The 13,014-nt window shown below is 37.0% G+C and overlaps 1 protein-coding gene across 12 annotated transcripts in view; it reads right to left on the bottom strand.

Moving 5' to 3' along the window:
• Positions 1-13,014, bottom strand: part of WDR76 (WD repeat domain 76) — a 54,186-nt gene that overhangs the window by 13,101 nt on the left and 28,071 nt on the right. For all 12 annotated transcript variants that reach the window (XM_055556261.1, XM_055556255.1, XM_055556256.1 and 9 more), the window contains 2 exons: positions 11,705-11,858; positions 3,933-4,091 (listed from right to left, as the gene is read on the bottom strand). In XM_055556261.1, the coding sequence (XP_055412236.1) occupies positions 3,933-4,091; positions 11,705-11,858 (313 nt within the window). The remainder of the gene's footprint in view (positions 1-3,932; positions 4,092-11,704; positions 11,859-13,014) is intronic.

Here is a 13,014-nt window from a genome sequence, read left to right as displayed (position 1 = left end):
AAAAGTCTTAATGACCCAGGTAACCAAAATGGTACGGTCACTCACCTAGAGCCAGACATCCTAGTATGTGAAGTCAAGTGGCCTTAGGAAGCATTACTTACAAACAAGCTAGTGGAGGTGACAGAATTCCAGCTGAGTTACTCAAAATCCTAAATGATGATGTTAAAGTGATGCACTCAATATGTCAGCAAATTTGGAAAATATGTCAGCAGTGACCACAGGACTGGAAAATGTTAGTTTTCATTCCAATCCCAAAGAAGGGCAATGACAAAGAATATTCAGACTACTGTACAATTGCACTCATTTCACATGCTAGTGAAGTTATGCTCAAAATCCTTCAAGCTAGGCTTCACCAGTATATGAATAGAGAACTTTCAGATGTACAAGCTGGGTTTAGAAAAGGCAGAGGAACCAGAAATCAAATTGCCAACCTTCACTGGATCATAGAGAAAGCAAGAGAATTAAAAAAAAAACAACTACTTCTGTTTCACTGACCACACTGAAGTCTTTGACTGTTTGGATCACAACAAACTATGGAAAATTCTTAAAGAGATGGTTTCTCTCCTGAGAAACCTGTATGATGGTCAAGAAGCAACAGTAAGAACCAGTAAGAACAGTAAGCAACAGTAAGAACCAGACATGGAACAACTTACTGGTTCTAAATTAGGAAAGGAGTATGACAAGGCTTATACTGTCACCCTACTTATTTAACTTATATGCAGAGTATATCATGCGAAATGCCAGACTGGATGAAGCACAAGCTGGAATCAAGACTGCCAGGAGAAATATCAACAACCTCAGATATGCAGATAATACCACTCTAATGGCAGAAAGTAAAAAGGAACTAAAGAGCCTCTTGATGAGGCTGAAAGAGGAGAGTGAAAAAGCTAGCCTGAAACTCAACATTCAAAACTAAAATCACGGCATCCGGTCCTATCACTTCATGGCAAGTAGAAGGGGAAAAGTGGAAGTAGTGACAGATTTTATTTACCTGGCCTCCAAAATCACTGTAAATGATGACAGCGGCCATGAATTTAAAAGATGCTTGCTCCTTGGAAGAAAAGCTATGCCAAACCTAGACAGCACATTAAAAAGCAGAGACATCATTTGGCCAACAAAGATCTGTATAGTCAAAGATATGGTTTTTCCAGTAATCATGTACAAATGTGAGAGCTGGACCATAAAGAAGGCTGAGTACTGAAGAATTGATGCTTTCAAACTGTGATACTGGAGAAGACTTTTGGGAATCCCTTAGACTGCAAGGAGATCAAATCAGTGAATCCAAAAGGAAATCAACTCTGTTATATATTCATTGGAAGAACTGATGCTGAAGCAGAAGCTCCAATACTTTGGCCATCTGATACAAAGAGATGACTCACTGGAAAAGATCCTGATTCTGGGAAAGGCTGAAGGTTGGACAGGGTGGACTGCAAAGAGATCAAACCAGTCCATCCTAAAGGAAATCAGTCCTGAATATTCATTGGAAGGACTGATGCTGAAGCTGAAGCTCCAATACTTTGGCCACCTGATGTGAAGAACGGACTCATTGGAAAAGACCCTGATGCTAGGAAAAATCAAAGGTGCGAGGAGAAGGGGATGACAGAGGATGAGATGGTTGGATGGCATCACTGACTCAATGGACATGAGTCTGAGTAAGTTCCAGGAGTTCGTGATGGACAGGGAAGCCTAGTGTGCTGCAGTCCATGGGGTCACAAAGAGTTGGACACAACTGAGCAACTGAACTGAACTATTACTCACTTAATACCATTGTATCATGACTGATCAACAGAAAAATAATAGAATTCTCTATCACCAAAGCTACCATTTAATAAGAAAACCTATAATCACTTTTTAAAATCCAGATGCATATCAGAATTACAAATGCCTAGGTACTGCTTTTTTTGTCCAAAGCTCCACATATGTTTCTAATGAGCAGCCATGTTTAAAACCAACTGGACTAGATGATCATCTTTTACTTTCATCTAGTTTGTTTCATTTTTTCTTCATACTCAGTGTTCCATTTCATTCAGTTTAGGTTTTCCAATTTCTCCATCTATATTTTTTTATGCTCTCTCTCAAGCCTTTATCAAGCATAGCAGAAAAACTTTTGTATACATATATATATGTTATGCATAATATATGTATTTTAGAAAACTTATGAATTTTCACCTAACTAAAAAATTTATGACATTTTGATTCTACTTGTTTGACTTAGTATGAAGAGAATGCTAGATTTCTAATTTAAAAAAAATAGATGCAACAAGTAACAAAGGTTTACTGTATAGCACAGGGACCTATAGTCAATATTTTTTAATAACCTATAATGGAAAATAATCTGAAAAATAATATGTATAACTGAATCACCTTGCTGTGCACCTGAAACATTGTAAGTCAACTATACTTCAATAAATACATGTATTAAGAAAAAATCCTATAAGTAATTATGAATAATCTGTACACAGAACATTAGAATAATTACAAAGACATCAGAATGTGTTAATTTTGAGTACTGGCTTACATAAAAAATTAAGGCATACATAAAATTAGATCAATTAAATTAGTATTTATGACAATAAACCATAAGTGATGATATCATGTTTTCTTCATTGTTTCACACATAAAATTGCCCTTATACTGAGGATGTCTAAAAACTCCAAAAGTTTCATTCAAAATAAGTTAAAGGGTAGAAACCTACATCTAAACCATCCTAAACTTCATAAAGATTAAAATTCACATTGAAAAAGGGTTTAATTTATAAGAATTCTCTTAATGAGGAAATCTAATATGGTTAATGAGCAAATGTGAAAGCTCACTTGAAATGACATGTTTGTTGTAAGCATTAAGTAGCAGATATTTAAGTAGGAGACCAAATGTAATCACTGGCATCAAATACTGTGAGGATTCCTCAGGCCTTTGGAAGCTTCTGGTCTACCCAACCAGAGATCAAATGGATTAGAAAACCTTCAAGGGGTAAAGGCTGTTTACCTTGGTAGAGTTATCTTTCAGCAGATGGATAGTCACAAGTACGAGCCTAACGTCTTTCAACTATTCTTAAACAGACTTCAACTTAATCTGACCTCATAGAGGCTAGATTAGCCCAGAAAAGACCTTATCCTCAACAGGTGGTTACGAATAAACCTGGCCTAAGATGTTCTGAACGAAATCGCCTGGGTGTCCATTTCTTGCCAGAGTACAATTTTATCACATCCTATTGCAGTATTTCATTCTAACTTCACCAGATAAAAATAGCTGAGCTAATCTATTATCAGATATATATATATGGCATGTAGGCCTGATAAATCTTAGCTAGAAGACAAAAAAGCAAATTTTATAGTTTCTGTGATACATTAAGTGAGTTAATGTAGACTTGCCATATGTTTTAGATATAATGTGCTATAGTACTATTTGTTATGTGATGAATTTCTCTATAGTCTTTTCTGTCACATCTAAGAATCAGCCTCACAAAATTCATATCTGCAAAGGCTAGAAATAATAAACAAAAATATAATAATATTCTAATATTTTTCCTGAATAAAAGACAAGTTTTAAGCCTTAAAACAGAAGAATAGGTTATTGTCTTTAAAAGATTTTTGCAAAAATAAAAAATAAGAGCAAAAATCTCTCATGTGCCAGGCTCTGTTTTAAGTACTTTATCTACATTAACTCACTTAATCCTCGTGACAGTCCTGTAAGGTAAATATTATTACTGTTTCACTTCAAAACTAAGGAAACTGAGACACAAAGAGGTAAAGGAACTTGCCAAGGTCACACAAAGAGTACCAGATGGGATATGAATTTAGGCAGAATAGTTCTAAAGTCCCTGTTCCATCCCATCTCATCCAGTCTGATGGTATAATAATCATTCATGTGGCATTTCATAAAGAATCTAGAATATCATCTAAGGTCAATATGTAAACACATTAACATTTTACCTCTTCAAAAACAGCCCTGGAAAAGTCCCCACAGCGTAATGTGCCATCATAGCTCAGTGACAGCAGGTGAGCCGCATTGGCAGGTGAGAAGTAAAGACAGCCGACCGGCTGACTGTGGGGCTGAAAAAGATAAACTCCATCCTCTTTAGGTTGGTGAGTCTGGAAGAGAGTTAGGGGTAGGGAGAGAGACAAAAACTGGTGAGAAATAGTAATATATTCTATGTCATTAAGTCATTAAAATATTTTTGTCTGTATTATAGTCAGTCTTTTCTCAGTCTATTATATACCCAACCTCCCAATTAGAAAGTCAGAACTAGAAACTTTAGACTCTAAGCTATTTTCCTAATTTTCAATCCAACAGAATTAAGTCTCATTTATATTAACAGTTTCCAGTTTTTTACCACTAGACAACTAATTTTTCATAATGCAGAGGGGAAATAATTACTGCTTATTCTGACTTAATTTCATGAAATCCTCAGGAAATGTGAGATTTACTTTTTATTGCACACACAGGATAATTCCTTCCTACTAAAATACATGAACGTTACTTCTACTTTGCTTGCTAAGTATGCTTCTCTATGAGTATATCATCCTGAGCACAATTTTCGTAAGTTGTTTGGTTCTGGCCCAAAATGATAGTATTTACAATATTTTATCCCCTAAATACTCTGGCCACCTGATGCGAAGAGCTGGCTCACTGGAAAAGACCCTGATGCTGGAAAAGATTGAGGGAAAGAGGAGAAGGGGGTGGCAGAGTGAGGGCAAGAGGAGAAGGGGGCGGCAGAGGATAAGATGGTTAGATAGCATCACTGACTCAATGGACGTGAGTTTGAGCAAACTCCAGGAGATATTGAAGGACAGGGATGCCTGGCATGTTGCAGTCCATGGAATCACAAAGAGTTAGACACGACTTAGCAACTGGAAAAAAAAAAAAAAAAACAAACAAATCCCCTAAATACCCCATAAAAAATGCATGTATTTGAATTTCTGTAGTAATATTACTGCTTCTAAAGATTATCCTCTCACCACTGGATTATCAACTCTGAAATCATCATGTTTCGAATTTCCACACTACATTCCTATACCGCATGTTATACTATGAACCAACAACTATCATCTCCAAATCTAGCCTAGTCTGCTCTGAAATACTCAAGCACTGTTTTTGTCTTTTTTATTTAAGTTTTTAAAGAGAAAAAAATTTTAAAGGAAAGAAAGAAAAATTCCTTTTAGAAAAAGGAAAAAAATTACAACCACACATACTCCTCCTCCTACCCAGAGTTAACCACTGTTAACTCTTTGGCATATTTGTCCATAGCATATATTTTTTAGAAAAACAATACGCTCCAGACAAAAGCTCTGAAAAATCATTCAAAACCCCAAATTGACCAAAATTATCACTGAAATACTGAGCAATCATTATAGATGTCTTTACATTTAGTTACTTATATAGATAGAAGGACAGAGAAGATTTTTGGGGGGGTGGGATGGGGAAGGCCACTTTTAATAGTATTAAATTTAACTATACTTTAAAATAATAAAAGAAAAGCAAGCTGAAGGAATTTTTGAATTTCAAGTATTTCTTTACAAGAGTTATCTAAGAAGGAAACAGTATAAAGCATAAAGCCCTTACAGTCATTAAGTTTTATTTTTAAATTTAACTATGGATGTCTCAATTTTAAATTTCTATTGATTGAGGACACTATTTCCTCCCACCCTCCTATCTCCCCTTTTTCCATCTCTATAGTTAATTTTGTCCAGGTTAACAACATTCATAACTAGTTCTGTAACCATAATTCATATTGCTGTTTAATATTAGTTCTTCATTTAAATGGATTCAATACTCATCATCGATTCTTCTGTCAAGCTTCTTCACTTGTGAATTCTTAATTTTGACTTACTTTTAACTGGCTGAGATTTTCTATCAAGCAGTTTTTTCCAGATGAACTCATAGGTCTTGAATTTCTTGAGTTTTTTCACATGTGAAAATACCTACCTGCTGCCTTTACATAAGAATAATATCTTGGGCTACCTATGTATTCCAGGCCACACTTCCTCCCTCAGAACTTTGTAGACATTACATAAAATGTTGTAGAAAACTGAGGCAAGCCTGGCTTCTCCCCTTGAATATAATTTGTTTTTCCTACCTGAAGAATTCTTTGTCCTTTAAGCTCCAAAGCTTCCAAGAACATTTCATACATTTTCAAACGTGCCAATCCAATTCTGGCTTTTCCCTTAAAACTTTTTTCATCTGTATTTAAGATAACCTCAAATCTTTCCTTTAATATCAGTAATTTTATTTTCAGCAATGTTTATTCTGTTCCTTCTCATTTATTAGTTTCACTGATTTTCAATTTGTTTCCTTAGTTTTGCTGTCTCCTTCATTCCGTTGTTTGTTATCTTATCTTTGAGCCTTATTTTACCAAAATTAATGCTGTTATTAACTTGCTCCACAGCATCACTGTCCAAAAGAACTTTCTGAGATGACAAAAATGATATATGTATGCACTGTCCAATATGGTATCCACTATTCATGTGTGGCTATTAAGCACTTGAAATGTGCCTGGTAGAACTGAAGAACTGAATTTTCTATTTTAATTACTTTAAAAATAAACACAGGTAACCTTGCTTTTCAAAAGTTTGCTTTGTGCTTTACACCACTTCGCTCTTACAAAACACCTATGTTAACACCTATTTTCGCTAACTGAAGGGAATCCAAAAAGGATTTTCGTTTTTATGAGAAAAGGTGAAAAATGAAAATAGTATTCAGCATTTGTTTTGCAGGAAGCTGTTACAGAGGCAGCGCACCCCAAGCAGCAAGAGTGGCACCACCAAGCTCTGTCCCAGGGAACTTACCCTCAGGATCTCAGCATGAAGCCGCTCTTAGCTCTGAACTGTGTCTGACAGCATCTGTACTTTATCTTGATTTATTCTGTGCATTTATTATCAAGACACCTTAAGGTAATTGCTTCTTGCATTACACCATTTGAGCTTACAAACTGTTTCATAGTAATACTCTACTGTTGGATAAGGTGGGGAAGGAAATGGCAACCCACTCCAGTATTCTTGCCTGGAAAATCCCATGGAAGGAGGAAGCTGGTAGGCTACAGTCCATGGGGTCACAAAGAGTTGGACACAACTGAGTGACTTCACTTTCACTTTCACTTTGGATAAGGAGGGAAACCTGCAGTTCAAATTTCATTTCAGTCCAAAAATACCAAGTTAAGTGTACATCTAACAACTTCAAACCAAAATGAGTCCAGGACCAGTTTGTTTTGCGCCTAGAAATGACTGTCTGTACACACTGGATTGGAATATGAAAACTGAAAGTACAAGCACCAGAAAAGACGATTACTCCCAAAAAAGAAAAGAAAAAGAAAATGGAGCCCTCACTAATCTGCTGTTAACCAGGACAGGAAAGAGAGGGCAAAATCATTAAAGGATTTTACTAGACATAAGGAATGAAGGGACAACCTAACTCTTCCATGCTTCCTCTTGCTTTTAGGATAAAAAGCAAAATTCTCAACAAAATTTATAAAGATATACATCTGACCTCTTCCCACCTCTGTATTTCCCCCCTACTCCACTCATCCCTTCTATCTATGCCTTTGTTGTCCATGCTCCAGCCACACAGGCATTTTTTCAGGTCTTTGAATGTATCAAGCCGGCACCCTACTGCCTAAGGTCCTTAACATGCTGTTCCTCTTGCCTGAAATGCTCTTTTCCCTTTCTTTGCTTGGTTTATTCCTACTTAGCTTTCAAATCTCAACTCAATTCTCTCTTCTTCAGGGAAGCCTTCCCTGATCCTCCAAATTAGGCCAGTCTACCTGTTACGTGATAATACCACTCTTCCTTCACTCCATTAATCAGAGTATATAATCCACTCCACTTATCAAACATATAATTACTTCATTCATGCTGCCTTTGCCACTAAATTCCAAACCCTATGAGAACATGGACAGTCTTTCCTCACAAATATGGCTGGGGCATCATTAGAAAGGTACTTAACACAAAATACTCAGTAAGTGTGGAATGAATGAATGGGTACATGGGTGACCAAATGAATGACAACGCAACTTTTGACCCTAGGCAAGACTAGGAATCTTAAGAAAAGTTAAGTGGAAAGCTGAGGGCATACCAAGGCAATTCAATGCGGCAAAGGAGTCTTTTCAACAGCGCTGGGACAACGGGATATACACATATGAAAAGAGGAACCAGGGCCCTTACCTCAGAGCATATACAAAAACAATTCAAAGATTATAAAAATAATACTAACTCAAGGTGGATCAGTGAACTAAGTGTGAAAGCTTAAATTATAAAAATATTTAGAAAAATACATAGGAGAAAAACTTCCTGACTTCAGGCTACACGGAAGATTTCTTAGATGACACCAAAAACACAATCCATTAAAAATTTGATAAATTGGACCTCATCAAAACTCAAAACTTTGCACTTCAATAGCATAAAGAAAATGAAAAGACAAGGAGAAATATTTGTAAATCAAGTACCTGATAAGGATTCGCATCTAGAGTATACAAGGAACTCTTACAACTCAATAAGAAAACAAACAATCCAATAAAAAAAATTGACAAAAGATCTGAATAGACATTTCACCAAAGACATCCAAATGGCAGGATAAGAGCCTCAACATCATTATTCATTAGACAAATGCAAATCAAAACCACAGGGAGATAAAACTTCACTAGGAAAATACACCCACTTTGAAAGACTATAATCAGAAAGACAGACAATAATAAATGTTGGTGAGCATGGATGAAAACTGGAACCTGCATACATTGCTGGTGGGAACAGAAGATGGTGCAAACCCTTTGGAAAGCAGTTTGGCAGTTCCTCAAATGTTAACCAGTTTCCATATGACCTAGCAATTCTATTCCCAGGAACCCACTCGAAAGAAATGAAAACACATTTCCACACAAAAATGTGTACACAATATTTAAAATCAAATTATTCAGAACAGCCAGGAAGTGGAAACAACCCAAATGTCTACCGGGTGATAAATGCATAAACAAAATGTTGTATAATCAAACACAGAAATACTATTCAACAATAAAAGACAGAGGTGCTGATAGATTAGCATCTACAAGCATGTTATAGTAACACAGATACACCTTAAAACCATACTAAAAAAAAAACACCAACATAAAAGACCATGTATTCTATGATTCTATTTATATGAAATTTATCTAAAAAATGCAAATTTGTAGAGATTTGCCCAGGGGTAAGGGTAGAAACAGGGATTAAATGTAAATAGCCATGAGGAATCTTACAGGAATGATGAAAATGTTCTAAAACTGAATTATGATGATAGTTACACAACTCAATAAACTTACTCAAAATCATTAAATTGTACATTTTAAATGTGTGGATTTTATAAAATATGACTTATACCTCAACAAAACTAATTTAAAAAACAAAAACTAGGGGAGGACTCCCCTGGCTGTCCAGTGGCTAAGATGCCCCACTCCCTGTGCAGGGTGGTCGGTTTGTTCCCTGGTCAGGAAACCAGATTCCACATGCCAAAACTAAGAGTTCACATGTTTCAACTAAAGATCCCGCATTCCGCAGCTAAGAGCAAAGAACCCATGTGCCACAACAATAAAAATAAATATTAAAAAAAAAAAAAAAAAACTAAGGAAGTTGGGGAGTGAGAACAGGATAGCTAAGACACTGGCTTTAGACTTGCTCAGTCTGTTGAGATAACCAGGTGTCCTGAAAAACTAGAAAGCTGATAAAAACACTGGACTGCAGACATCCAGTAAAAAAGATTTTTGGAGATCAGAAAAGACATGACAAATGGACTGTTCTACATGTCTTCAACTCTGTGCTATATATCAACACGCACCCTTAAAAGATACTCACTTGACTACGCTAATTCTGTTTTTCCTTTTCTAAGTTCTTCAACAAATAGTCTATCCACTGTTTTCATTTCTTCTACTTCATTTTTTTTTAAATTTTTGTTTTATTTATTTTTGGCTGCACTGGGTCTTCATTGCTGCATGCGGGTTTCTCTAGTGCAGTGAGTGGGGGATACTCTTGCTTGGGATGCTCAAGCTTCTTATCGCGATGGCTTCTCTTGGTGCAGAGCACAGGCTCTAGGCACTCAGGCTTCAGTAGTTCTGGCTCACAGCCTTAGTTGCTCCACAGCATGTGGACTCTTCCTGGAACAGGGATCGAACCCATGTTCCCTGCGTTCACACGCAGATTCTCATCCACTGCACCACCTGGGAAGTCCAAGACCCCATACTTTTTTAATCTCCTAAAAGTCTCTGTTCCTTCCTTACCTTATTGTTGAAGCTATTCTCTCAACTCACTAATCATACCCTATGTCAAAACGAACATCCCTTTTTTCTGTTCCCATTCTTTTTGGTGGTCGTTTAGTCACTAAGTCATGTCCAACTCTAGTGACCCCATGGACTACAGCCCTCCAGGCTCCTCCATCCATGGGATTCTCCAGACAAGAATACTGAAGTGGGTTGCCATTTCCTTCTCCAGGGGATCTTTCCAACCCAGGAATCAAACCTGTGTCTCCTGCATTGCAGGTGGATTCTTTACCAACTGATCTACAAGTGAAGCCACCCATTCTTCTTAACTCCTCTGAAAAAAAGCCCTGTCAGACTCTCATGCTTGAAATTCATCTCTTAGCTTATACAATCTTATACTATTTCTGGTCCTCGTCCCACTTCCCTGCTTCTGTTTTCTTTACCAAATCCTTTCGCCTCCTACCCCTACTAACATCTTATCAAAGTAAGCAAGAACCTAGGCACTCAAAATAAAAGAGAACTTGGTTTTTACTTCTTCTCTTCTCACAAAATTCATTTTATTTATTAACCCCAACCATCGACAAATTAACCCCAACCCTTGACAAGTCACAATGGCTTCTCCGTCTCCATTAACTGTCCTTCAGGCATTTCTCATGTCTTTGTTCTACTTCCCCAATTAGAAAATAAATTCAGGGCTTCCCTGGTGGCTCAGTGGTCTGCCAGTGCAGGAGACATGAGTTCAATCTCTGATCCGGGAAGATCCCATATGCTGCAGAGCAACTAAGCCAGTGTACTGCAACTCCTGAGCCTGTGCTCTAGAGCCCGGGAGCCACAACTACTGAGCCCATGTGCCACAGATGATGAAACCTGAGCGCCCTGGGGCCCATGCTCTGCCACAAGGCAAGCCACCGAAATAGGAAGCCTGAGCACAACTAGAGAGCAGCCCCGGCTCATCGAGACTAGAGAAAAGGCCAAATAGCAACGAAGTCCCAGCAAAGCCAAAAATAAATAAATACATAATTTCAGAGAATATTAACTTGGCTTTATTCAATTTTGTAACCACTAAAAGCAATCAATGCATTATTATATATGCAATGAACGAAATTTAATATCAGTTTCTGACTCATCAAAAATGACTAGGATCATCCTAAGATCATCCCTGGGAAGATATTTTGATCCAGTTTGAAAATTATATTTTAAACATAATTAGTAAACTAAGAACTTGCTATGATCTTTTCATATATACATTTAAAGCTGTAATAAAGTTTCCTGGCAGGCATTTATGCCCAGATGACTAATGATATTCAAGCTAAAAATGTTAGAAGTTTTATAAAGTAAATTTAAATTCCTCTAAGTTTCTAAAATTTGAAATCACAAAGCACAAAACTATATATCTCAAGTAACACCTAGAAACACATGGCTCTAGGCTATTCTTCCGCACTCTATTTCCTTTAGTTGAATTTCAGTAGCTTCAAAAAATTAATAGTAACTTACCAAATCCCAAAGTCCAACTTGCCCAGATTTGGCCCCAACTGCCACCAAAGTTCTCATTTCCGATGGATGGATGGCCATTGAGGAAACTGAGCCTCTGGTAACTTTACAGACAGTATCTTCACTAATGACCATGCCATTTAACTTGACTTTGTAGCTGAGAACATTAAAAAGTTAAACTTGAGAAGTAAAACCAAACTCAATGGTGAAAACAATAAAAGGTGATTCAAAAAAGAAAAGTAATAATAAATGTGGGAAAATATTCAACTTCCTGGCAACCAAGGAAATCAAATTAAACAACAGAGTACTATTTTTCACTCATAAAAGTTAGTAGGCTATAGTTAAACATTCATATATACTAAACATTCATATATACTAACAGCAGAGTAAATTCATATAAGATTTTCAGAAATTAAAAAAAAAAAAGATTTTGGAAAACAATTTGGCATGTCCTAAAGGGGAACCCAGATAACCACAATGGTGTGATCACTCACCTAGAGCCAGATATGCTGAAATATGAAGTCAAGTGGGCCTTAGGAAGCATCACTACAAAATTAGTGGAGGTGATGGAATTCCAGTTGAGCTATTTCAAATCCTAAATGATGATGCTGTGAAAGTGCTGCACTCAATGCCAGCAAATTTGGAAAACTCAACAGTGGCCACAGGACTGGAAAAGGTCAGTTTTCATTCCAATCCCAAAGAAAGGCCATGTCAAAGAATGCTCAAACTACCGCACAATTGCATTCATCTCACACACTAGTAAAGTAATGTTCAAATTTCTCCAAGGCAGGCTTCAGCAATACGTGAACCGTGAACTTCCAGATGTTCAAGCTGATTTTAGAAAAGGCAGAGGAACCGGCGATCAAATTGCCAACATCCGTTGGATCATCGAAAAAGCAACAGAATACCAGAAAAACATCTAATTCTGCTTTATTGACTATGCCAAAGCCTTTGACTGGATCACAACAAACTGTGGAAAATTCTGAAAGAGATGGGAATATCAGACCACCTGACCTGCCTCTTTAGAAACCTGTATGCAGGTCAGGAAGCAACAGTTAGAACTGGACATGGAACAACAGACTGGTTCCAAATAGGAAAAGGAGTACACCAAGGCTGTATATTGTCACCCTGCTTATTTAACTTAAATGCAGAGTACATCATGCAAAATGCTGCACTGGAGGAAGCACAAGCTGGAATCAAGATTACTGGGGAAAATATCAATAACCTCATATATGCAGATGACACCACCCTTATGGCAGAAAGTGAAGAACTAAAGAGCCTCTTGATGAAAGTGAAAGAGGACGGTGAAAAAG

This window comes from Bubalus kerabau, chromosome 19 (assembly GCF_029407905.1).
Source record: "Bubalus kerabau isolate K-KA32 ecotype Philippines breed swamp buffalo chromosome 19, PCC_UOA_SB_1v2, whole genome shotgun sequence".
NCBI lineage: Eukaryota > Metazoa > Chordata > Mammalia > Artiodactyla > Bovidae > Bubalus > Bubalus kerabau.
Note: the sequence above shows the minus strand (reverse complement) of the source record. Positions and strands in the feature narration are given on the sequence as shown.